The 27,153-nt window shown below is 44.0% G+C and overlaps 1 protein-coding gene across 3 annotated transcripts; it reads left to right on the top strand.

Moving 5' to 3' along the window:
- The first annotated feature begins 1,007 nt into the window (after positions 1–1,007).
- NIPAL3 (NIPA like domain containing 3) lies at positions 1,008–23,023 on the top strand. 3 transcript variants are annotated; one of them, XM_082231836.1, is made up of 12 exons: positions 1,008–1,402; positions 3,819–4,085; positions 10,159–10,227; positions 10,337–10,508; positions 11,742–11,801; positions 13,627–13,748; positions 15,201–15,297; positions 16,963–17,098; positions 18,520–18,608; positions 19,359–19,422; positions 20,468–20,562; positions 22,221–23,023. In XM_082231836.1, the coding sequence occupies exons 2-12, from the start codon at positions 3,993–3,995 to the stop codon at positions 22,418–22,420; spliced, it is 1,197 nt and encodes a 398-aa protein (XP_082087962.1). In that variant the 5' UTR covers positions 1,008–1,402; positions 3,819–3,992; the 3' UTR covers positions 22,421–23,023. The 3 variants fall into 3 exon arrangements, with proteins under 3 accessions (XP_082087962.1, XP_082087960.1, XP_082087961.1); XM_082231834.1 differs by having other exon boundaries at positions 13,603–13,748; XM_082231835.1 differs by lacking the exon at positions 1,008–1,402 and adding an exon at positions 1,747–1,967 and having other exon boundaries at positions 13,603–13,748.
- The last annotated feature ends 4,130 nt before the right edge of the window (positions 23,024–27,153 follow it).

The following is a 27,153-nucleotide window of genomic DNA, read 5'->3' as shown; positions in this document are numbered from 1 at the left end:
ATGTGCATTTATTATTACAGTGGTACCTCAGGTTACATACGCTTCAGGTTACATACGCTTCAGGTTACATACGCTTCAGGTTACAGACTCCGCTAACCTAGAAATAGTGCTTCAGGTTAAGAACTTTGCTTCAGGATGAGAACAGAAATCGGGCTCTGGCGGCGCGGCAGCAGCAGGAGGCCCCATTAGCTAAAGTGGTGCTTCAGGTTAAGAACAGTTTCAGGTTAAGTACGGACCTCTGGAACGAATTAAGTACTTAACCTGAGGTACCACAGTATCACATTGTTTTTCAAGGTTTTTAAGTGATTGAATATTACTTGTTACCTTTATCACAGTGTGTGATAAAACTCATTTTACTTATTTTACGTATTTCATAAGATGTATATACACCTTGATTGTTTAAAAATAATAATCCACACACTCAAATAAGTTTAACACTTCTGTTCACTGCAGCATCTTGCTACTGATGATGCTACTTGAACAAAGGGATTTCAAAGGGAGACTCAGGTGTGAATGTGCTTGATTACAATTCACCTAGAAGTTCAGTTCCATTAATTTGGGTCAGAATAGAGGCATTGGTTTCCTCTCCCACTGTAGGTGAATGAACCCAGCATTGCCAATCTGATTTCTTTTATCATTGATGTTGTGAAGGTACATTGTGCTTAGTTTTTGTACATTAAATTCCTAACTGGATATAGCTGTCAACTGCGAACACATCATCTTGTGTCGTGCCTTAATGCATATTTTATTTTATTTCACCTGAAGCTTACGCCGCACAACACAATACTCATTTGTTGTGCTTTGCTGCAGAAGACTAAAGACGCATATACCACACTATGGAAATTGTGACAAGTTTCTTAGTTGAGTTTTGCTGCATCAGGCTGGTTCCTCAAAAGTCATAATATTGCATTTATGAATCACTTTCTACAAAAAAAGTCTCAAAGCGATTTGCAAATATAAAAAATACCAAATAGCTTGTCAGTGGTTTAAAACCAAATACATAAAATAAAAAATAGAACAAAAGAATGCTTTGAGAAGGGACGCCTCCGAGTGGGGAGGCAAACGACTCAAGGATTGTTGTTGTTGTTCCCAATGGTGGCCACTAGGGGCCTCCTCACAAACAAGAACGTACAGTATTGCACACTTCAAGCAAGCTTAACCGGTCGCTTTAAGATTGCCGTATTACACAAGCCAATGGCTTGCCTGATCGGGGTTTCCTGTGTGTGTGAGTGGCAGTGTCCAGATCAAATAGGATGCTTGTTTTTTGAGGAGCGAAGCCCCGCCCTGCGTTCCAAGCGCTCCATCAGCTGCGGGGAAAGAAACATTCCTGGGGCTTTGGGTGCTCTGCTTTCTGGCTGCGAAGGCTAGATAACACATACGCCCACCTCGGGACGAAGACAAGGTGAGTGTTTCGGGGTGCTTTCATAAAGGGAAATGGGGTTTTGGACTGGATTTAGAAATGAATGCACTTGAAATAATATGTTTTTCCTGGATGTTTGCAGTCTTACTTAATAATTCAGTCGTGCTTTGGCTGCTAAATGCTACTATAAAAAGCAAACAAACAAATGAATTTATAGATAATCAAAGTGATCTTTCGTTTGTTTATTAGTAGCCTTAAAGCTTTTGAGAAACGGCGAAGTTAAAATGTGACTTTTCATTAACCAGGAAGTAAGAGGGAGGAAAACTTGTTTTTAATTCCACCTGCTTATTGTCCCTCTTTTATTCCCTTTTATTCTGTCCTTTTTTCTTTCTTTCTTTTTTTGAGACGTTTACATATCCTGAATGTTCACATAAAGGCCAATTCCACAGGGACAAGCGATATTAAGTCTAGCACTGTGGAAAGCTATCCAGAGTATCTTGTGGTGCTTTTTGAAAGACAAAACGATTGATTGTGGCTTTCATGAGCCGGAGGCCCAGCACGCTCGCTTCATGCAATGTGTTAAGTGGTCAGTCCAGTAAGTGAGCAGGTATACATAATATATCTGCCATTAAATACAAGGCAGGGGGCAGGAGAAGGAAAACGTATTTTTATGTAGACTGGGGCTAAAACACCCAACAGTGTAAAACAGTAGAACTGTGTGAGTTGCTGTGCTGCACAAAAATGAATACAGTACCAGACCCAGTCACTTTTGGTAAATGAATAAATATAGAGCGCTATTAGTTAATCCCTGTGTTTCAAAGGTTTGGCACCAACTAGAATTGCATGCACACGATACATGTAAAGCCACTCCCCTCCCAAATCCTGAGAACTGTAATTTGTTAAAGGTGTTGGGACTTGTAACTGTGAGCGGAAAACTATAGTTCCCAAGAATCTTGGGGTGGTAGGGGGTGGGATGTGCTTTAAAAATGTACAGTGCATACACAGCCAAGTTGGGCATTTAGTGTTGCTGGTCCCATAAGTGTGGAACACTCTTCCAGCAAGCATCCTTAAGACGTCACTTGAATACTTTTTTACACTGGCAGGCCTGTTGGGTTGTTTAAACTTTTTAAAGGTGTGCCTTTCACTTTCACGATTCCTCTGCATTTTTACGGTATTTTGTGTTTTTTGCACTTGTAAATTTTGTTGTACAATGCCCTGATACTTTATATGAGGAGCAGCCCATAAATATGTTTAATAAGTAAATAACACAGAATTGTTCTGAAAAGAGTTTGTGATACAGATCACTGATTTGCTTTCCCTGCACCCCATAACAGAAGAGTTGATGTGAAAGCGGGGGCGGGAGAGAGGATTATATTTGGTATATTACTTAGTGCGTTATATTTATCTGAATGTGAACTTGGATTAATGCCTAAATCAGTTATTTGCTCTACAGAGATTAGTGAACTTTAGAATTCAGAACTGGGGATAGACTGTAGGCAAGGAATTCTGCCACGTTGGTGTTTCAGGTAGGGGAATCATGTTGAGAAACCGGCTGCCAATTCCAAATAATAGACAAGTTGTAAGTCACCTTGGAGCATTCCCTGTTTGCTAAATACAAGTAAAATAAACATGCTAAATTAGATCACTCCCTAGGGCTTGTGGGAAGGATCTGTGGTTCTTCAGATATTGTTGGTACTCCAACTCACATCAGCCTCAGCCAACATTGCCCATGAACATGGGTGATGGGAGTTTGAGTACCAACAATATCTGAAGAACCACAGGTCTGTTCCCCCCGCCCCCGGGCATAAGGATTTTTTTCTCTTCCCTCCACCATCTGCTCCACAAGGTATGGGGAACCCCAGAACAAATTCAGAAGTGTGCGAAGGGGATGAAGAGGAAGGGAAATTTCCACTGCATAAGCAGAATGTCCTTACATGAACTGGACAGTGTTGTTGGGTGAAACCCACAGGAAGCTGCCTTATACCGAATTGGACCATTATTGGAATTGGCTTGCCTTTAGATTTTTACATGGGAATAAGCATCACTGAAATCATCAGTATGTTTGCTTCTGACGAACATAAGAAACTGCCTTATTCCGAGTCTGACTGATGGTCTGTCTAGTTCAGTATTGTCCACACTGACCAGCAACCGCTCTCCAGGGTTACAGACAGGGAGTATTCCCAGTGCTGCCTGAATATGTTGGCAACTCAACCTGGGACCTTCTGCACGTATGCAGTTTCTTCAGGTGTCATATGTGCTGTGTTCTGTGCCAGCTACAGCTTCCAGCGGAGTCTCAAGGGGAGCCCTGTACAAAGTGCAGCATGTTCATGGCTTCTATGCTACATCAGTGCTCTCTTACCAGTGACCAGGAAACAGAAGCTTTTCAGAAACATCTGGTCATCAGTGTGTCTCTTTCTGGAGTAAACCCCCCCCCCCACTTTTTTTTGTTTTTGTGCAGGAAGCAGAGCAACAACGGACAAGATACCTGGTCCCACCCCATCATAGCTCCCCTGTAGTGGCAAAATGCTGAGGAGAAAGATGGATCCAGTTGCTCCCTGGTTGGTTTAAAGAACTGCTGTAGTTATAACTAAGCAAGAAGCAAACTGGGAAAGGAATGCATAAGTAAACCAAAATGGAGAAAGCAAATGGCCCTGGTCTACAGCTCCAGCCACTTGCAACATTGTCTGTACCACGGCTGGCTCATGAGGATTCCTTCTCTTACAAGGTAAAGTTATTTTCCATCCTAGATTATTATCGAGGTTGCTGCAGGACAAAGTTGCAAGTAAAGAGACTTGTTTTGTTTTGTCTTGTTTTGAAAGAAGTAATGAGTGTGAGTTGCTGGACGTTTACAATGAAAGCCTTCTTACCCAGCCTCCAGTTTTCTCAAGGTTTTCTGAGAAAGATCATAATATTTACCAAAATATATACCAAATAGTTTATTTATTCAATAACCCGAAGGTTTTCAGGCTGGCAAACACAAAAAACGTTTAACACCCTCACAGCTATTAATTTCAATTTCTATTCATTTATTAAATGGATACAGTGGTGCCTCGCAAGACGAAATTAATTCGTTCCGCAAGTCTCTTCGTCTTGCGATTTTTTCGTCTTGCGATGCACGGTTTCCCATAGGAATGCATTGAAAATCAATTAATGCGTTCCTAGGGAAACTGCCTTCAGACCAGGTCCGGGGACAGTCTGTCCCCGGACCTCTTCTGAAGGCTGGGGGGGGGGAAGGGCTTTTCTTCCCACCCCCAGCATTTTAAAAAACCCCGGGACAGCGGAGTTAGACAGCAGCGCTACGAAGCCCAGCGGTGGGGCAGGTGTTCCCGCCCCCCCACCCCGCTTCGGAGCAGCGTTCCGAAGCGGGGTGGCTGGGGCAGGTGTTCCCGCCCCCCCCCACCCCGCTTCGGAGCACCGTTCTGAAGCGGGGTGGCTGGGGCAGGTGTTCCCGCCCCCCCGCCCGGCTTCACAGCAGCGCTACGAAGCCCGGCAGTGGGGCAGGTGTTCCCCCCCCCCCGCTTCGGAGCAGCGTTCTGAAGCGGGGTGGCTGGGGCAGGTGTTCCCGCCCCCCCGCCCGGCTTCGCAGCAGCGTTCCGAAGCGGGGTGGCTGGGGCAGGTGTTCCCGCCCCCCCGCCCGGCTTCACAGCAGCGCTACGAAGCCCGGCAGTGGGGCAGGTGTTCCCCCCCCCCCGCTTCGGAGCAGCGTTCTGAAGCGGGGTGGCTGGGGCAGGTGTTCCCGCCCCCCCGCCCGGCTTCGCAGCAGCGTTCCGAAGCGGGGTGGCTGGGGCAGGTGTTCCCGCCCCCCGCCCGGCTTCGCAGCAGCGCTACGAAGCCCGGCGGTGGAGCAGAACCGATCTCCCCGCAACCGCTTGCTTCAAAAGAGGTCCGGGGGCAGCGGGAAGCGCTTCCCGCTGCCCCCGGACCTCTTTTGAAGCAAGGGGCGGTGGGGAGAAGCGATCTCCCTGCCGCCCCTTGCTTCAAAAGAGAAGACCCGCTGACCCCGGGGCAAGCTTCGTTTTGCGAAGCAAGCCCATAGGGAAATTCGTCTTGCGAGGCAACTCGAAAACGAAAAAACCTTTCGTTTTGCGAGTTTTTCGTCTCGCGAGGCGTTCGTCTTGCGGGGTACCACTGTATTTAATATCTAAAAAAAGGAGGCTGAAAGGAAAGTCAGTGAGGAGGAAGCAAAAAAGAATCATGTTAAAGGTATCTTTTTTGGAGATGCCACCAATGGTATGTGAGGTATTCTGATAGAGCAATGCTCCAGCTGTTATTAACCCGATCTGGTCCCCTTTTTTCTCTTTTATTGAAGGATATTTTAATGCCATCATCATAGAAGGTGTTTGTGGAGGGGATATATTAATTGAAAATGTCTAGTAAACCAATGCCTAGTAAACCAGATTGGTAGCTGGGTTCCTATTGAATGTATTTGGCAAGCCATTATGACAGTGAGAATGGATTGAGGATTGGAGTGATCATTCTGTGATATTATGGCAGTGGACAAAGCTGTATTTAACTTTTGAATAAATGTGTTGTAATAATAATAATAATAATAATAATAATAATAATAATAATAATAATAAAGAGCCAAGCCTGCAGAAAAAATACTTTGATTTATTACATATTTTCCCCATTGCAAGTGGTTACAGTGGTTTCAGGACAGATAGAAAGTGCTTCGTCGCATAGTGCATAGTTAAACCATGGAATTCATTTCACTAAGAGGTAAAGATGGCCACCAACTTGGATGGCTTTAAAAGAGGATTAGCCTGCATGGAGGCAAAGGCTATCAGTAGCTACTAACCCTCTTGGCTATGTTCTGCTTTCCAGGGTTGTAGGCGATATGCCTCTGTTTACCAGTTGCTGGAAACAGCAGGAGGGGAGAGTGTGGTTGTGCTCAGGTCTGCTTCTGGGCTTCCCATAGGCATCGTGTTGGCCACTGTGAGAACAGGACAAGCCTGCTGAGAGGTTTAGAAAGTTTGTAGGCATTTTAATTTGTTTTAGTCTGTTTTACTGCAGTTTTAACCATCTGTAAGGATTCCTAGATAGGTTGGTCCTTTGACCTGACCGCCAGAGCTCTTAATTACCGTATTTTTTCATGTATAAGATGCCCCCATTTATAAGACTATTTTTGGGGGCTCCAAATTAAGAAAGCACCCCTCAGCACTACCCGTGTATAAGATGAGCCCCAATTTTAAACCTACTGTAATTTTTTGGTTAAAAAACACACCTAGTTTTATACACGGAAAAATACGGTATGTTCCTCCTCTAAGCAGCTCAGAGTGACAAACAAGCTTCTCTCTGCCATTTTATCCTCACAACAACCCTGTTTTGTAGGTTCCTCTTGTCCTCCAAGGGCAATCCAGGGAACTTCAAGGCTAAATGGAGATTTGAACCTGGGTCTCCCTGGACTTAGCTCCACACTCTTAACCACTTACACCACTTCAGTTCTTTCCGTGAAGAAGGTTCCTAAATTGGTCTCAGTTAAGCTGTGCTTTTAATTTTTTCATTTAGTGTTTTTTAAATGGTGTGGTGAATGCCTACCTGGGGTTAGGCTTTGGCACTGCTGCCTTGCATTCGAGAGCTGCCTGGAAATGAGCGGAAGGATCAGGGCAGGGAGGGAAGACGTTTCCTCTGCATTGACCTGCAAAATCAAGCTGGCTAAGGAACCAGCAGAATCTGCTATACTTATATTTATGGAAGCCAGAGTAAGTTGCCGCTTGGGCTGCTGCTGTTGTCATTCCATTCTTGGGTCTTAGGGGGAGGCCCTCAGGCCTTTTCATCAGCTCAGTTGATAGCTCAGCTGGTTAGAGTGTGGTACTGACAATGCCAAGGTTGCAGGTTCAATTCCCGTATGGGACAGCTGCATATTCCTCCATTGCGTGGTTTTAGACTAGATGACTGTCAGGGCCCCTTCCAAATCTATAGTTCTATGTTCTGTGCTTCACCACAGTTTTGATGTGCAGTGCATGAACATGATAATGATGGTGAGGATGAATTCTTCGTATTATATTTTTATATCCCGCCTTGCTCCGAAGTTGCGATTCAAGGCAACTTCCAACACTTAAAAACATCATTATAAAAAGTTACAGTATTTAAAAATGGAGATTTTGCAAAGAAAGCTCAACAACTTTGCACAAAAAAGCTCAACAATCCTATGTACATTTGGGCTGAGTACACACTATACATTTAAAACAAACACACACACACACACACACACACACACACCAGAAAAAAAGAAACCTGGGGGTGTGACTTGTTAAGGGTGCTGCAATTTGTAGCTCTGTTGGGGTTAGTTCCCAAGATTTAGGGGGGTTGAGTCATGCATTTTAAACGTATGGTGTGTACACAGTCTTAGATTCATTTTTTTAAGGTCCTAAATGTAATAGTACCTGATTTAGCACGTGACGTCTGAGTTGCTTTTTATCATTTAGTTACACTCATAACCTAAATAAATATACATAGGTTTTGTGTTTACACACATGGTTATATGCTTCCTAGGGATAGTCACATTTTTTAAAAAACCCTTAATCACATCTTTGAAAGAGCACAGCTTGAAGGGTATTGTATCCCTTCATTGTGTTACTAATTAACTTTTCTGAAACAATGCACAGGATTTTTTCCCATGGAGAAAAAAACATCACAGAGAAATTTCTACCTGACATGACTGTTGGAGGGGAAGCTGTGAGTTGGGGTGACATGGGGGGGGGGCAGCTGAGCTTTCTGCCTGCTCCACAGTGTCCTAAGCCAGACAAAAGCACATGACAGTGTATGGATATTACCTTAATGTACTACTGACAGACAATACGAAGTAATTTAGCATTCCGGTGTTGCATGCTCCTGTTCCTTGCGGTGCTGTCCAGTGTGCTTCACCAGTCTCTGGCTTAAGCCCCCCCCCCCCGTAAGAACATAAGAAGACGCTGCTGGGTCAGGCCTGTGGCCTACCTAGTCCAGCATCCTGTTCTTAAAGTGGCCAACGGAGTGCCTTTGGACTCTCCCCTCTGTTGTTTCTAGCAATTGGTAAGCAGAGGCTTGCTGCCTACAACAGTGGAGGTAGACCATATCCATCAGGGTTAGTAGCCCTTGATATCTTTCTCCATCTCTAATCCCTTTTTTAAAGCCATCCAAGTTGGTGGCTACCTCTTGTGGGAATGAATTCCATAATGATACACTTTGTGAAGAAGATGTACATTTCTTTTGTCCATCCTGGATCTTCCAGTATGCAGCTTCATTTGAAGTGTCCACGAGTTTTAGTCTTAAAGGGACCCCTGACCATTAGGTCCAGTCATGGACGACTCTGGGGTTGCGGCGCTCATCTCGCTTTACTGGCTGAGGGAGCCGGCATTTGTCCGCAGACAGCTTTCCGGGTCATGTGGCCAGCATGACTAAGCTGCTTCTGGCGAACCAGAGCAGCGCACGGAAATGGCATTTACCTTCCCGCTGGAGCGGTACCTATTTATCTACTTGCACTTGACGTGCTTTTGAACTGCTAGGTAGGCAGGAACTGGGACAGAACAACGGACGCTCACCCCCGTCATGGGGATTCTAACAGCCGACCTTCCGATCGGCAAGCCCTAGGCTCAGTGGTTTAGACCACAGCTTTCACCATGCCATGCCTAATTTTATACAGTTCTGTCATGTCTCCTCTTATTCACCTTTCCTCCAAGCTACAAAGCCCAAAAGGCTGAAACCTTTCTCACAGGGAAGTCCCTCCATCCCCTTTATCATTTTAGTTACCCTGCTCCGAACCTTTTCCAACTACAGTGGTACTTCGGGTTACATACGCTTCAGGTTACATATGCTTCAGGTTAGAGACTCCACTAACCCAGAAATAGTACCTCGGGTTAAGAACTTTGCTTCAGGATGAGAACAGAAATCGTGTTCCAGCGGCGCGGCAGCAGCAGGAGGCCCCATTAGCTAAAGTGGTGCTTCAGGTTAAGAACAGTTTCAGGTTAAGAACGGACCTCTGGAACGAATTAAGTACTTAACCCGAGGTACCACTGTATACAATATATCATTTTTGAGGCACCCACTATGGAGTACATTTGGTGTATACTGTTGAATTGTGTAACTGACTGAATTGTCAGGTCTTCAAAATAATTTCAAGTTAAAGGTTTGTATTAGTTTGAACAGAACATTTAAACCACACTAAGGCTGCTGTCTGCATAACCCTGTGCATGTCTACTCAGAGGTAAGTCCTATGGAGTCCAGTAGGGCTTACTCCCAGGTAAGGGGTATAGAACTTCAGCCTAACTCTGCAATCCTAAGATTGGCCCCCAGGAGAACTGAAGGCAGTTCATTTGCCGTATCCATCACCTTGCTGGACTCTGGCCCACACGATGGAAGTGAGGAGCACTCTTGTGGTTCTTTCCCTTTAGCCAACAAGAGGGAAATAAAAAGGATTGAGCTAAATAAAAAGAAGGGAAAGGGATTGGGCTAAATGACTCCAGGACTAGTGTAATTTATTGTCCAGCTCGGGGGGAAAGGGATTGTGGGAAGGACTAGTAGGTAGGAGAGAACCCGTTGCCGTGATTGGTGGCTGAATTTGCTGCCCTTTGGCACAGTGTTGTGATGATGATGTTGTAAGCCACCTTGGCAGAATTTGAATTTGTTTGACTATTTACAATGAAACTGCCCTAAGGCTGCAGACTGATAGCTACTTATGTGAGAGACATGTACATGTCAACTCGGAAGAAAGTCCCATGTTATCAAGCCTTAAACATACTTGGCCAGTCAAGCATGTTTTCTGTATGTGCAGGTGGGATAGAAAGCTAATACCTGCATATATCCTTTTTTTCTTGCAGGAAAACCTGATTGGTGCCCTTCTGGCTATTTTTGGACACCTCGTTATCAGCATCGCACTCAACCTCCAGGTGAGCAGTGGGGGAAAGAAAAGCAAAAGGATTCCAGAGCAAACCTCAGCAGCAAAAAAATAATAATGCCGCTGCGACGTCTTGTTGCCTTTTCCCCTTCTCTCTTTAGAAATACAGCCATATCCGGCTGGTGGGTTGCAAAGACCACCGGGCCTACTTCAAGACCAAGACATGGTGGTGTGGCCTGTTCCTGCTGTTCCTGGGGGAGCTGGGGGTCTTCTCTGCCTATGCCTTTGCACCCCTTTCCCTGATTGTGCCACTTGGTGCCGTGTCTGTTATAGGTAAACGTATCTTCACACAAGTTTGTCTTATTTAAAAAGCTTATAGGGGAAGGGGAAGTGGGACACAGAAGGCAGAGTGTGGCTTTCTTCTTAAATATGGATACATACATATGTGTGTGACATTTCACAAGCCTCCAGTTTGACTTAATGTTTAATCCTTGCCATTTTTCTAGGTGCTCCAACTTATGGGTCTGTTTTTAGTGCTGTGGGTTAAACCACAGAGCCTAGGACTTGCTGTGATCAGAAGGTTGGTGGTTCGAATCCCCGTGACGGGGTGAGCTCCTATCACTCGGTCCCTGCTCCTGCCAACCTAGCAGTTCGAAAGCACGTCAAAGTGCAAGTAGATAAATTGGTACTGCTCCGGCGGGAAGGTAAAGGGCGTTTCCATGCACTGCTCTGGTTCGCCAGAAGCAGCTTAGTCATGCTGGCCACATGACCCGGAAGCTGTGCGCCAGCTCCCTCGGCTAATAAAGCGAGATGAGCGCTGCAACCCCAGAGTCAGTCACGACTGGACCTAGTGATCAGGGATCCCTTTACCTTTTTATTATATCAAAGGTAGGGAATCTTTTTGGCCAGGTGGGCCAGGTCGCAGCCCAACTTTGTCAGGTGGGTGGGGCACCCCACCTACCAATCTCCTGACATCATAATGATTGATTGATTGGTTGGTTGGTTGCTTGATTGATAGGTTGTTTGTCTTGCCCACCTGCTGAAAATCCCCTGCGTGGTGTTTTCCAAGTGCTTGACAGCCAGCTGGTTGCCAGGCATTTGGAAAGTGCAGTGCAAGGGGATTTGCCAGCCCAGTACTCAAGCCTAGGGCAGACAAAGCTGCTTTCTACAGGGACTGACTGCAGAGAAACTTGTTCGTGCAACCAATCCAACTGTTTCTCTGCCAGCTGCACATCTGATGTCACATCTGATGTCAGCTGTGGGATAGGTGGCCATCGTTTGGGGAGCACTGCGTTATGGGCCAAATTAGGACCCAAATCATGCCAAATTTGTTTTATGGTTACTTTATATATTTATATTACATTTGTTATGTTTTATTTTGTAGTTATATTTGTTCTATAGCTATCTACATATAGATAGAGTTTATATTTGTACATATATGTATTCAGTTAGTTGGTGGCATTGCAAGCTGCCTTTGCAAGGGTTTGTACCCTAAAAGGGAATCTATATAAGTACTTTACTTTCCCTTGTGTTAGTAACGTCCTTCACCTGTCATTATTTTCTCAGCAAGTGCAATCATTGGAATCATATTCATTAAGGAAAAATGGAAGCCGAAAGACTTCTTGAGTAAGTTCTGGATTTTAAAATACTTTTTTAGCTCCGGCGTAGAATGTGGCTTTCTGTTGCTGGTTTTCCTTTGCTGCCTCCTCATTCTCTTCTGCATGTGTGTACAAGTTAATGAGAATTGGTTCCTGGCACTCAGTCCTGGAAGCTCCCGTTGTTCTTGCAAATTGCTTTTTTTCTTCTTTCTTGGCTGCTAATTTGTAAGGAATGACCTTGTGAGGGCAGGCTAGCTTTTCATTGTTTCGGAGATGCAGAGCTTAAATTTGTGAGTGTTGCTAGCCCAGCTGCCTGCATATAGTAGTTCTGTGGCACACTGAGAGCCTGAATAAGAGGAAAGGGGGAGTCTGCAGGCACTTCTTTGCCTGGAGGTTTGTCTCCCTTCTGATCAGGGGCTGTGCACAAGCTGGTGGAAGGGAGCCTGACTGGAGCCAGCTGCAGTAGCTAGGGTGGCACAACCTGGACAAGATGGGCATTGAAGATCATGTGGCCATTAAATACAATAGCAATAAGTTACATTAAGGTGTCCCCTCCCCCTTTCTAAGCTCTAATTAAACTGGGTGGGTGTTTAAGGTGCATGATGAAATCTAGGTCTCTGTGTATGCAGAGGCTTAGAGGGGGCAGAAGGCCAGGCAAGGGGACACTTGGACCATCTAGTGGGTTCTGTGTCAGCAGCCCAACGCAGTAAAGCAAATTCAGTTAATGAATACTGCTGGCCAGCCTTACAGGATCAGGAAGAGACAGGAATATATAAAACTGAACATAAGCAATTTTTGCATAACAGGTTCTAAGCAGGATCAGTTTGAGAAGTGAAAATGTCAGGCACTGCTGGCAGTATTCTTAAATGAACCATTCTTATCTAGCATATATATATATTCCTCTCTCTCTCTCTCTGTCGCTCTCTATATGTATGAAATTGCTATTTATGACTCTGCATCTATGACTACTGGAGAGACTTGGCATGAATTTTCTTCAGAGTTTTGCACATCGCTACAGAAACCAAAACAGTTTAGCTTTATTTTACTCTGGATTTCGCAGAATTTTAGCATTTTTATTGCAAATAGCACAGTACTCGCAAAAGACTGAGTAGTCTATATACCACTAGCAATCAATAGATCTCAAAGTGGTTTGCATTTAATAAAATCCAAGTGCCTAGGTATACAATAAACACAATCTCAACCATTCTTAAGTAAGAAGAAAATCAAAGTATATAGATATTATGCTGTTTTGTATTTATCACAATAATCATAGCCATATAAAATTCGAAGAAATAGAAAAGTGTGAGTGCACATATATACAAATGTCAGAATTGCTATGCAAAACAAACTCTCAAACTCACAATATCCGTATATGTTAACTATAATCGTAGTTGTTATAAAATTGTTATAAATTGTTATAAAATTCTGAAAAACAAATGTGCGTCTGTGTGCGTAGTTGTTAAACAAAAATCAAGCTCTCAATAACATTCAACCATCCTCACAATCTCATGCTCACTCCCTTACAAATAGCCATTACGCATTTATTTATTTCAACCATTTATACATCTTGTATTTTTATCTTGTGAACTGCCCTGATGAAGGGTAGTATATAAATCTAAAAACTAATAATAAACTATATAAAATCAGAATTTTCTTTCATAAATCCCTTCCACACACCAGCCGGTAATAATCAAACTCACCAGTCATCAATAACATGGACTAGTCCATGACTCCTCCCATTGTCCTTGTCTTGTGTATGTCGTCCAAACAGCCACAGGCCTCTGAACTAACCCACTAACACAGCTTCTCCTCCCTTCCTCCTGCCAAAGGGCGCTATGTTTTGTCCTTCGTAGGCTGTGGCTTGGCTATTGTCGGGACATACCTGCTGATAACCTTCGGGCCTAACAGCCATGAGACCATGACAGGAGAGAACATCACTAAGCACTTGGTCAGCTGGCCGTTTCTCTTATATATGGTAAGGAGGCCAGTCTTGGAGTGATACTATCTGGGGTGCTTTGCCTACATCCAAGAATCTGCTTGCCTGGTTTGGGGTTTTAAGGAAAAACATTGCCCATGGGTTTTTGTTTTTTTACAGGGAAACCCATGCAGGTTTGGATATAGAAAAGGGGTTATGGGTCTCTTTACAGCTGCCCAGACTTTCTGAAACTGGCATCCTTAAATTTTGGAGAATCCAAGACCCTTTACTGGCAATGACTTGAAAGATTTTATTTCCCTAGGTTTTTATCCTACACTAGCAAGCTGTCTCTGAGCTGAGGCCCAAAGGGTGTGTCATCCCAACCTCTTCCGCTCCATTTTCACAACTGGAACATCATAAGATGCCCATGTGGTTCCCTCTAGATACTGTTGGACATCAGGTTCCACCAGCCCCTCCCAGCATGGCCACTGGGACCATGCAGCATGGCCACTGGGATCTAGCAACATTTGGAAAGCATACCACATTGGCTACTTCTTAAGCAGAGGAATGTGGGTTGAGGTGGGGACAGAGATCCCCTGCAACAGTGTAGAGGAGGGTGGAAGGAGCAGCATATTGGGGCTGGATGCTGGAGACAAATGGCAGGTGGCTTTGTTGCTATCCTAGGTGAATTAAGCGCTCAATCATGCACCTGCTTGTGAGCTTCTCATTGTTGCTTGAAACAGGATGCCAGGCCAGATGAAACTTGGCTCTGGTCTATCAGGGCTCCCTTTACATTCATAAAGACTGAAAATGGCAGAGCGTGTGCCTGGGGAAGAGGTAAATCCCAGGGAGGGCATATTCACATTGCATAAGGCTACCACCTTACTAAAGAGAAGCAGGTCTGAGGTCTGGTTGGATGGGTGACCATCTGGGAAGCACATGTACGCTGCCTCAGGTTCCATAACAGAAGAAAGGCAGGATATAAATGAAAGAGGACAAAATGCATACCTTTGTGCTATGTAAAACACTGTAACTTTCTATGTGCCAAAATATTAAAAAAATAATAATAAATTGTCCAGTAGTACCTTAGAGACCAATTAAGTTTGTTCTTGGTATAAGCTTTCGTGTGCATGTACACTTCTTCAGATACCAACCCCTTTGGTATCTGAAGAAGTGTGCATGCACACGAAAGCTTATACCAGAAACAAACTTAGTTGGTCTCTAAGGTGCTACTGGACAATTTATTATTTTATATATATATATATTTCAACTGCATCAGACCAACACGGCTACCTACCTGTTTCTATGTGCCGTCAGGGTAGGATGGAAATTGGAGGAAAAAAACAAAATTCCCAGGTTGCTGCGAAATGAAGCAGCTGTTGCCCATTCTTTTTCCATTTCCCAAATGGAGTCACCTCTCCAGTTCTTACAAAACTAAAGTGTGTGTTGACTTGTTTGTTTTTAAAGCCCATATTTATTTCTGCATCGTCTTTTTCTTCTTCTTTCTCTTAGCTGGTAGAGATCATCATTTTCTGCCTGCTGTTGTATTTCTACAAAGAGAGGAAAGCTAACTATATTGTGGTGATTCTGCTGTTGGCAGCACTCCTGGGTAAGCTTCACACATGCGCTATGTTCACACAACATTGAAGTTTCAAGCACTTGGCTTAATCTTCCAACCACTGTGTCTGTTGAGTCAGAGTAGCCTGTGGTTAGTTGGCTGCCTAGCTTGTTTGTCAAAACTTTTATACCACCCTTTTCCCTAATGGGTCCCAGGGTAAGGTGCACATATTACCAAAAACAAAACAATGCCCGCTGCCCATATCGGAATTAAAATTCATGAATTATGAAAGCAGCCCTAATGCAGCATAGTTCTGTGTATTTTTATTCCAGTATCCCTGCTGTTGTAAGGCAAACAAACAAAAAACAGCCTTTGTTTGTTTGTTTGGAGACCCTTATCCCCCCCCCCCATAGCTACAATTGTCAGAGCTGCTTTCACAGTCGGTCCTTCTTGGTGAACTCTGGGAATTGTAGCTCTGTGAGGGGAATAGGTAAAGGTAAAGGTACCCCTGCCCGAACGGGCCAGTCTTGACAGACTCTGGGGTTTGTGCGCCCATCTCACATCTATAGGCCGGGGGCCAGCGCTGTCCGGAGACACTTCCGGGTCACGTGGCCAGCGTGACAAAGCTGCATCTGGCGAGCCAGCGCAGCACACGGAACGCCGTTTACCTTCCCGCTGGTAAGCGGTACCTATTTATCTACTTGCACCCGGGGGTGCTTTCGAACTGCTAGGTTGGCAGGCGCTGGGACCGAGCAGCGGGAGCGCACCCCGCCGCGGGGATTCGAACCGCCGACCTTTCGATCGGCAAGCCCTAGGCGCTGAGGCTTTTACCCACAGCGCCACCCGCGTCCCCTACGTGAGGGGAATAGAGGTCTCTTAACAACTCTCAGCACTCTTAACAAACTACACTTCCCAGGATTCTCTGGGGGAAGCCATGCCAGTTTAAAGTGGTATGGTACTGCTTTAAATGCATAGTGCAGATGGGACTGTAGTCAAATGGTAGAATTTGCTCTCACAAGAGATAGGGATAGCCACCAACTTGAATGGCTTTAAAAGAAGACTAGACGCATTCATGGAGGACAAGGACTATGTTTGACCTCTACTGCCAGAGGCCTTATGCCTTTGAATACCAGTTGCTGGGAATGGCAAGTGGGGAGAGTGCAGTTGTGCTCGGGTCCTGTTTGCAGGCTTCCCAAGAATGTAAAAGGACCAAAGAACATAAAAGGACTCGATTTTAGGCTGAGGGAGCCAGCGTTTGTCCACAGACAGCTTTCCAGGTCATGTGGGCAGCATGACTAAACTGCTTCTGGTGCAGTGGAACACTGTGACAGAAGCCAGAGCACATGGAAACGCTGTTTACCTTCCCGCCACAGCAGTACCTATTTATCTACTTGCAGTGGTGCGCTTTCAAACTGCTAGGTTGGCATAAGCTGGGACAGAGCAATGGGAGCTCACCCTGTCGCACCACTGACCTTCTGATCAGCAAGCTCAAGAGGCTCAGTGGTTTAGACCACAGCGCCACCTGCGTCCCTCTGGCTGGCCACTGTGAGAACAGGATGCTGGCCTAGATGGGTCACTGGCCTCATCCAGCAGGACTCTAATTTTCCCATTGGTGGGACTTGTGGAACTCATTACTATTGGATGTTTTGCTTCCTGTGACTGTCATTTTCCTTGTTCTCTAGTGATGGGAGGGTTGTTGTCTTAAATATGTTTTAGGTTCTATGACAGTCATCACAGTGAAGGCAGTGGCAGGCATGGTGGTGGTTTCGATACGAGGGAACCTTCAGCTGGGCTACCCCATTTTCTACATCATGGTGGTTTGCATGGTGGCAACAGCATCCTTTCAGGCAACGTAAGTGGCTCGGAGCTTCCTTCCTCTCCCTTTTTCTAAGAGCAACCTTATTTTCCAGCTGTAGCGTACAACTGAATGTCAGCATAATTGAAATTTAATTAAAATGAATAATACATTAAAGAGCAGCCCCAGGGGGGAAAGCTAGGTAATTGTATTGTTGGTTGTTATTACTGGCAGTGGGCCTTTTAGTAGCTGTTAGCTGCTTTTCCTCTTCTGCAAAGTACCTTGTGACATTTTAAGGATACATTTGAGGAACGCCTTCCCGTTGCTTACAGTCAATGTGCTGCAGTGCAGAAAAATTGCCCTTTTGGGTCAGACCAAACAACCACCCATTCTGACACTCTGGCTGCCGAGAGTGACCAACTAGACAGCCAACCTCCGTCATCGTTTCTTAGCATCTGGTGATCTAAGATCTGCTGCCCCAGGACGTCAAGTTTTTGTTCTTAGCTACCAAGGCATAGATAGCTTACCAAGCCTGATCTGTGTCTGTTAAGAAAAGAAAAAGCATTTGAGGATGGGTTAGTGCAGACTGAAGGGGAAAGCAATCAAGGGGGGAAACTATAGAGCAGCGTTGGGGAGTCTTTAGCCCTCCAGATGTTGGACTTCAACTCCCATCAGCCCCAGCCAGCATCATCAGTGGTCAGGGATGATGGAAACTGTAGTCTAGCAACATCTGGAGAGCCACACATTCCTCAAACCCTGCTGTAGAAGGAAAATTTTATAAGCTGGTAAGCTGGAGGTAAAGTGTGCCCCAGGAATTATTTTTATTTTATTTTATTTTATTGTTGTTATTATTACCCACCCTTCATTCTGTAACTGATGTGGAATAATTCATAAGGTTTTCAGATGTATACAGTGTCTGCTTTAATGGAGACTAAAAGGAATCAACGATTGTTATGATTAGGTCAGCCTCTTTTGAGCTGTAGGTATAAATATTAGCTGGATACCTAACCATAGACACCTGGATTCAAATCTCCGCTTGGCTGTAAAATGCCCTGGGTGATTATCTGAACCTAATGTAAATTACAAGATATAAGGGGTGGTGGTGAAGCACATGTCTTCCACTCTGAGCTCCTTGGCAGGTGGTGGTGCAAACATGTAATAACAAATGGAGACTTGGTGATGACCACTGGCTTAGATAGCTTTTTAAAAGAAATTGGACAGAAGAATGCAATATAAAATCATATTGGTGGCTGTTTTAGCCATAGCTGATGAATGGAACTTCCAGCTTCAGAGGCAGTCTACCTCTATACTAGTTGCTAGGGGATATGTGGCTGAAGAGGGCTCTTACCTATCAGTCTGACCCCCTGCTTTTGTTATAGTTAAATACTTAATGTTTTTAACAACACACTCCTTAAACTGATTGATTGATTGATTGATTGATTGCCTGTTTAATTATTAATTCTACTTCTTGATCGTAGGTTTTTAACACAAGCGACACAGCTGTACGATGCATCACAGATTGCCAGCATAGGATACATCTTGTCCACTGCAATATCAATTACTGCAGGTAAAAAGAAATAAGGAAAAATAACGTAAACTGGTGGCTGGAGCAGGTCAACCAATTTCTGTGGCCTGAGATGGGCTCCTAAGAAAATAATGGCTGGTGGGAGCTGCCGTCCCAAACATGTGGAGGGCACCAGGTTGGCAAAGGCTGGATTACAGCATAGCATAGTTTCACTGGGAAGGGCCATAGCTCAATGGGTAGAGCACGCAGAAGGTCCAAATTCAATCCCCAGCATCTCCAGGTAGGGCTGAGAGAGACCCCGTTGAAGCCCTGGAGATCTGCTGCCAGTGAGTGCAAACAGTACTGAGCCAGATGGATCCAGAGGTCTGACTCTGTGTATAAGGCAGCTTCCTATGTGCCACTTAGCTTCATGCCCAGAGTGTAGTTTGCATTCAGAAGCTCATTCTTGGAAAGAGATAATGTTTTATGTGACACATTCAGTATACTTTCTGAAAACAAGCCAAGGATCTCTGTCTCAAGGAACTGATTCTAAAGTTTGCCAGTAGTGAAGGGAAGGGATAAACAAGGGTAATAAGGGATGACTGTACCAGATGCCAGGAGTGAAGGTATAACTCGGCCTTTGGCCAACTATTGCCCTCCAGGTCTTTGGAACTACTACAACTCCCAGTTGCTTCCCATGCGTAATATAAAATGAAATAACAGATGATTAGCTTTTGTCTAGCAATTGGCAACAAATTTGTGTTTGAAGATGCTGTATGTCATGTTTCCATTTCCCCCTGCCTCCTGGGTCAGGTGCAATCTTCTACTTGGACTTCATTGGAGAAGACATACTTCATATATGCATGTTTGCCTTGGGGTAAGTTTACGGTATTGATTTAGGGGTAGTGCAGTGTGCTATTATTTTGGGAACTTTTGCTTCATCATTTCATTTTACATAATCTGGGCGGGGCAGACGGGAATTCCCAATTCTTAGCGCCTTAGTAGCTGCCTTAGTCCAGACTTGGCTGTCCTGGTGCCCTCCAGACCTTTTGGACTACAACCCCAGCTATCACACATGTAATGTGACATTATTAAAGACCAGCAGGTTGTCAGTTCTCACGATCCAGAGAGAGTTTTCTTTTATGAGCAGTCTCTCTCTCTCCCTCTCAAGGCAGAAGGGACTTCTCTTTCTCTCTATTACCTCCTGACCCAAACCGTTCTGTCCCGTCTTAGCAGATGTTATAAGCCAAGAAAGGCAGGCAAGCAGGTAGTAAGCCACATTTCTCCCTGCACTTTGTCTCCATCGTGAGCAGGCAGGCATTGGCATTTAAGCTAATCCTGAAAAGAAACCTGAGTTAATGGTGCTCTGGGCTCCTTTCATTAGTTCTGCCATAGACAAAGTGGTGTCCCAGTTGCTATGTATACAAGCAATTTTATGGTCGTGGTGGTTAAGATTTTTATTTTTATTTTTACCCCACCCATTCTCCCAAAGTTTCCCAGGGCAGCAAACAATAAAGTAGTAATACAATTTAAAATAAAGTGAAACCATTTTAAAATATCAAGATCGAAAAACGTTTAAAAACAGTAACATATAGCCAATGATTGTACAGTTTTGTCCTCAAAGCAGGTTGCAGAATTACAATCTTGTTGCAGGAACTCGTTTCATTTAGTGCAGTCTACAAATAGCGCTTGCATAGCACAATGTTATACCAGTGAGCTCTTTTCTAGAACTGTTTACAGTATTGCTTTGCCTCATGAACTGCATTGGTCAGTAGGAAAACAGCTTTTTCAGCCTTTTTAAGAAATAACCGGCTAACATGAGATCAAGTTGTTGTTTAAATTCCTTTGCTGTCAGCTTCTTTGCTCCTTCTGTTATTTCACAAAGCAATTGTATTCTCTTATTCCCCCCACCCCCTACCCAGGTGCCTCATTGCATTTTTAGGCGTCTTCTTGATCACTAGAAACAAGAGGAAATCAATCTTTTTTGAACCGTACATCTCCATGGATGCTATGCCAAGTAAGGCCAAAAAATAATAATAATTCTTTCTTTTCATGAGCAAGTTAATAGTTACACATTTTTCGAAATGTCATCTGCCTGTCTGGCCTCAGCTGCATTACATATTTAAAGCAGTATTCTATCACTTTCAATAGCCATGGCTTCCCTTCAAAAATCCCCAGAACTGGTTTTATTGGGCCTGTTTTCTGGACAATTATCAATCAATCATTTTACTTGTATGCCGCCTTTCCAAAGTTAAAGTTATGCTTGAGTCGGCTTACAACATATTAAAAAATTGTGTAACTACAAACATAACAAAAGTAGTCAAACAATATGCAAAACATCAAAAAGAACACAACCAGACTGAACAATTTCCACATAAATCATACGGTCAAAAATAAAGATACAAAAAAAAAGCAACAACAGCAACGGCCCCCAAACAATACCCTCTCCCCCAAATACTACCCCACTCCAATACAGTGGTACCTCGGGTTACAGACGTTTCAGGTTGCATGTTTTCGGGTTGCGCACCATGCCGAACCCGGAAGTACCGGAACGGGTTATTCCTGGTTTCGGTGCTTGCGCATGCACAGAAGCTCTAAATTGCTCTTTGCGCATGTGCAGAAGCCGCCAAATTGCAACCTGCACGTGTGCAGATGCGATGCTGCGGGTTGCGGATCACATTCGCAGCCTGAGGTTCCACTATATTCTATTCAGCAGTCTCAGCTTTTGTAGCTGGAGTCAGCCAGCCAGCCAGCCAGAGCCTTGCCCTCTCTCTCCTAATGGTGTCCCTCTTGGTGGTGGCTGAGCCATCCAATTTGCCTAGAATAGGTCTGAGTAACCTGTGGTTCTCCATTTGCTGTGGACTCTTAACTCCCATCAGCCCCACCAGCATGGCCAGTGGTCAGGGATGATGGGAGTTGGAGTCCATCATCATCTTGGCTGGCCGCAGCTCAGGCACCCCTGGCCTAGGAAGAGGGTTTTCAGTTTTCAGTTGTTTGTGGTCTTGACATTTACTTATTAAGTAACAACTTACGATAAATATTGCTTAAAGAGAGGAATATCTACTTATTTTAATTCTTTCACAATTCTTTATAAGTACTTTGCCAACTGCCTCTGACTCTTTATATGTTTTGAAGCAAAGTTTCCTCCTTAACCTCTCTGGTGTCCCTTGACATAAGTAACAGCCATAGAATGATTATGGAGACACTTGTAGGGAGTTGCCTCACATAAATCAGGGATTGAGAAGCTTTGGCCCTTCAGATGTTACCGAACTCCAGCTCCCATCATCCCCAGCTACCATGGCCAAAAATCAATGGATGGTGGGAATTCTAGCCCAACAATATCTGGAGGATCACGGGTTCCCCAACCCTTCCGTAAATAAAGCCCTTTATTTATTATTTAGTGTCTTACTATGCAAAAGATCCCAAGTTTAATTCCTGTCAGTTGCCAAGTGAAAAGGACCTTGGGTGGTAAGGCTGGAAAAGACGCCAACCTGAGACCCTAGACAGCCGCTGCTGGTCAGAGGATGTAGCACTAGGCTGTGTTCTGATTTAATATAAACCAGCTTCGTATGATTATGTGCATAAGTGGGAAAGAAAGCAGTTTATAGTCCCTCACCCCCTCAAAAAAAAAGCCCCTTTCAAATGAAATATTTTCCCTCCCCTTCTTGTCTCTAGGCATGCAGAATTTGCATGACAACGGAACAGCAGTTCAGCCTGAGCTCAAAACGTCATTTTCCTATGGTGCCCTGGAGAACAACGACGCCATCTCTGAGATCTACGCACCTGCTACGTTGCCGATAGTGCAGGAGGAACATGGTTCGAGGGGATCATCTGTGCCTCCCTACCGGGTCATGGAGCATGACAAAGGGGAGTGAAAGCCCTTGTAAGGGACTGGCATAATGCCTCCAAGTGTGGTCCTCTTATTTATTCATCCCTTCTTCTTTTTAAGCACCGCTAAGTCAACAACAAAAAAAAGTCAGTTTATTTATGGATTAAGTGTGTATGGAATGACAACTTTAAAAACTGAACTGTACTTAAGGGTCCCCTACCCGTGTAATATGAAAGCTAAGTTGATTGTTGCAGGACGCAAGCAGCTGCATCGGCCTCGCTAAGCTAAACTGTAACAGGATGTATAGCTACATCAAAAGGAACTCAGGATATTCTGATGGCTGTAATATTGCTGGTCAAACAGCAGGAACTAAAGGGTGAGTTTAGACTCTGTTTTCCTGATAAAATTCCCTTTATGATCACATAACACGACTCAGTATGTGGGTTGTACGGGTCTCAAGCAGAGCTTTGGGTTCGTGCGCCTTCCCCACCACATACAACATATGGTTGTATCCAGCTTAAGTTTTACTCAGCATGGACTCATTGAACTTAATAGACCAAAGTTGTCCATTTATTTCAGTTCTTCAGCTCTGAGTATCACTAGCATTGGATACAACCCAGAATATTTTTAATATGAACCAAAGCTTACACATGTCTTTTTTTTTATAATCATATTTATTAAAATTTCCAATAATAACAGAATAGAAAAGATAAGAAAGATAAAGAAAAGAAAGAAAAAGAGAGACTAGTTTAGACCCTTCTTTTCATAGCCTTCTTTCTGGGACTTCCTCCTTCCCCTCCCGACTGTATTCCCCTTTCCCTAAGTTGGTTCCACAAGTTCTCATCCCCAAATTTAAGCCTAATATATTTTACTCATAAACCAATTTAAATTTACACAATCTTAACATCACTCCTCGTCTTATAATAAAACAAAATTTTCCCCCCAAGATCAGCTCTCATTCCTTCCACGAGTTCCCCCTTTCTAAAAAAGGAAGAAACGAAAACATATAGGATCAAAGTTATAAAGAATATAAGATAGAATATATAGAAAAGTTCAAAAAATTGGTTACAAAGCCTTTGGATTCTAGGATTCCCCCTCCCTTCCCCGGTTTTGATTCCCCATTTCCATTTGTCTGTATGTTGTCGGCCTGGAGATCTTAAGTCCACAGCCAAATTTTTCTCAGTCCATCTTGCCAGTTTCTTCAGATTTGGTTGTTTTAATAATATTTAACTTCATAAATCCAGTCTAATAGAGGCCTTTAATTTTCCTTAATCTTTTGTTGCTCCTCCCGTTGTTCTTTCCGTGTCGTATTTAGTCATTTACTCTTTTATTTCTTATTTTCTCAGGTTTCTGTCTTGTTCAGCTGTCAAAACATTCTTGTTTCAAAACTTAGTGTCTCTACAGAGGTTTGTTATTCAGGGACAAAGACTTACGTCCAGTTCCTTTCTTGCTTCAATAGAAGATTCTATTGTATTATGGTCACCTCTGTAGACAAAATAATATTTCAGTTCTGCAGCTTTCCCAGGAGATAAGACCTATGCACATCCCAGAGTAGTTTTCCACATACGACACTTGTAATGTCCCGGAACCCCTCTAGGGGGGTTGCAATAACTTTGTATCCTCTAGTCCAAAAGTCAATTTGTTGTTTCTTTTTCCCCGACAGTTTATATCCATATTTATATCAAATTGTAACAAAATTAACCAGCAAAAAAACTTGTAGCAAAGTCCTCTTTATATTTTCCAGCTTTGACAGCTCCTTTGACAGCTGTCAAATTCTCCATCTCTCTTCGCTAGGTTCTCCGGATCGCCCCGGTTCCCAGGGGGGGGTTGCCTTTTTCCTCTCACCCTCAACTCTTCTCCTCCAGCACAGTTCTTATAATTCACATCGTGGAGTTAGTAATTTTTGTCATCAATAAACTTCTAAATCGATCTTGGTTTCTCAGTCCTTGTTTTAGCATGTTTACAAATCAGGGAGGGGACTGACTTCCTTTTTGGATCCCCTCCCGCTCGTGCCAAATCCGGAAAAAAATTTCTTTTTTCCTCCTTTTATACCCGGTTGCCCAATTACTCACGGGTTGTTGTTAATTGTCCGAATTTCCTTTGGAAGAAGCCAGCGCTCTCCGCCGGATGGCATGCGGCTGCGCTCGGCAGGGGAAGCGGAGGACTCAAAGCACCACGCCACTCCCCGGCGCCCGATCCGTAGCCTTTAAAAAGGCTCCTTCACGAGCCGGGAGGGCGATAACGGTGCCAGCCGAGTCACCATGTCCACGGGATCCGTTCCCGTGGTTTTTAAGGGTCCCCGCGTCGCCGGCGCGGTAGGACCCGACCCCTGCCGAGCCGACTCCCTCCGGAGCTCGGAGGGAGTCCGCCATTCGGCGATGGCGCTAACCCGGAAGTCTCCGAAGCTTACACATGTCAATTCCTGTTTTAATTAGACCTGCTCATGCTACCTGGCTGCTGCCTTGTACCTTAAGGAGAAAACTAGCCAAACATTTGAAGATGTCAGATAAGATTGAGAGTCCCAACAACAACGGCCCACAAACACACAGCATGCAACTGGCTTTCTGCTATTTATCTTGCAGGACAGCAATTTAGACCTTCCTTACAAATGTATAATTTCAGTTGTGTCGATTCATATTGTGGGTCAGAGATTGCATTTTGATTGCTCCCCTTGTGTGGGGGTAAGGGCTCATTCCTGTCCAATAGAAAAGTTAGCTCAACGGGGAGTGGGCTGGGATGGAAAGTTGCTCATTGTGTTGCTATTGTGTACATGGTTTGTTTGCTTTTTTACTATTTGCAGAAAGTATTTACATGGGGCTTCATTCCAAAATGGCAGAAATAAAATCTAAGTACTAACTCCCCTCCTTCCCCCCCCTCCCCTGTCCAAGTTACAGGTTGCTGTTGCTTTCTGGACCCTTCATACATCAGAGCTCTATGGCCCTTATCATGAAAAAGTTATTTGCACTTGGTCCTGTGGTAATGAATAGGCCTGTGGTAATGAATGGGCTAAGTTAATCGCCACCTTAAAGAGTTATGAAAATGGATTTGTGTGTGAGTGCGTATATGAAGCACTTTGAATAAATTTGCAGAAACTCCAGGACCACACACTAACTTGGCAGTAGTTAATTCTAGATCCAGGAATGGAGAACCTGTGGTCCTCCAGATGTTGATGGACTTGAACATCAGCCTCAACCAGTGTGACCAGGGATGGTGTGAGTTTTAGACCAGCAACATCTGGAGGACCACAGGTTCTTGTCTGCTGTTCTAAATCAAGATGAGGCCTTATTAGTGATCCTTTTTGTTCCCTCCATCTTTTCCTGCACACTTATTCATGATAACTCCCCACCCCATTGTTCATCACCAGAGTTGGGATATACAACTTCCACTGATTTTAGCTTTGGAGATGTATGCTGTGAATCACTGACTGAGTCAGTGACTGAGGTTGACTGTTTCTGTTGCTCATACCATAATGCTGCCTTTTAGGTTGTTGTCTGTCAACTCTAGGTCTTTTTGTGATAGGAATGCATCCAGAGGAGTAAACCAGAATGTCTTAGATGTAGGTCTGGAACCAGAAACCAGTTGGACACTTGTTTCAGCATTCAAGCAACTTCAGCAATGCTGGTTGTTTTTACCTCTCTCTGCCTTTTAGGCTGTTTTAATATATTCACTTTTCAAAATATGTGATCTGCATGAAAACAAACCCGTCACGTAAAAATTGGTTGATGCTAACCATGGGGTGTTTAATCTTTGCACACTTGCTTTAAACTTTTCAGTTAAGTTTGGAGGTGGGGAACCAGCTTTTTATCTGCAGCATGCTTTGCATTTTCCATGATGCACTGTACACTTCAGGCGGAATGGCATTATTATTAGACTAATAATTCAGGGACGTAAATCTTATTGAGTAATTGGTGAATGTTGACCTGGAACCACCATCTTGGGGGAAACCCCATAAGGTCTGCTTCATTCATTTATCTACTATGCAAAATGTTTTGCTCATTAAAAGAGCTACGTAGCAAAGGAGGTGAGGTAGTGTAGGGGACGAATGGGCCTTTTAATTTCCTTTTTGCCTTTCCATTATAAATGAAAGAGGTTGTTTTCCAATTGTACAAGCATGCTGGAGACCTCTGTGTGATTTAACCACAAAATGACATCTGTGTTCTCAAAACTGCCTGTTCCAACCACAGGGTACTGAACCTCTGTTATTTATTGTTTGGGTTCAAGCCCCAAGCAGAAGAATATGACCCTCTCTGTTGGCTGGCTACACTTGATGCTTTTTTAATGGTTTCTTAAGTGTTAATTTATTGAATAGGAACTATTTCCTTTTTTTTTTTTAGCTCTGGGAAGAGAGAGTGCCTTTTTAGAACAGGAAAACCTCTAAGCCAAAAATAGACATGACAGACAGACACACACACATCCTGACACACATGTACTTAAAAGCAACTGTGGGGGCCTTCACTTTTATTTAAAGCAGTGGCCAATCAAGGATAAAAGTGTGTTTAACCCTTTCAATCCTGCACTATTGCCTGCATCTCCCCCCCCCCTCCCCAAGCAACCACTAATAGGAACTGTAGGATAGGATTTTGAATAAAGACAACACTGCAGGGTGAAAAGGTTAGTGCACCTCTCTCCTTCGGTGCTGCTGTTCTGATCAAAAGGTTTTTTTTTATTGTTGTGGAAAAATAGCCACATGTTGTATTTGAATCAGGACACAGCCTGGGGCTCCTTTATTTCAAGCATGCAAGGAGAAGCAGCCTGACACCAGAGTGTTACAAGCTGCTC

The sequence above is a fragment of the Podarcis vaucheri genome (assembly GCF_965113315.1).
Source record: "Podarcis vaucheri genome assembly, chromosome: 7".
Lineage (NCBI taxonomy): Eukaryota > Metazoa > Chordata > Lepidosauria > Squamata > Lacertidae > Podarcis > Podarcis vaucheri.
This window is presented reverse-complemented; position numbering and strand designations above follow the sequence as displayed.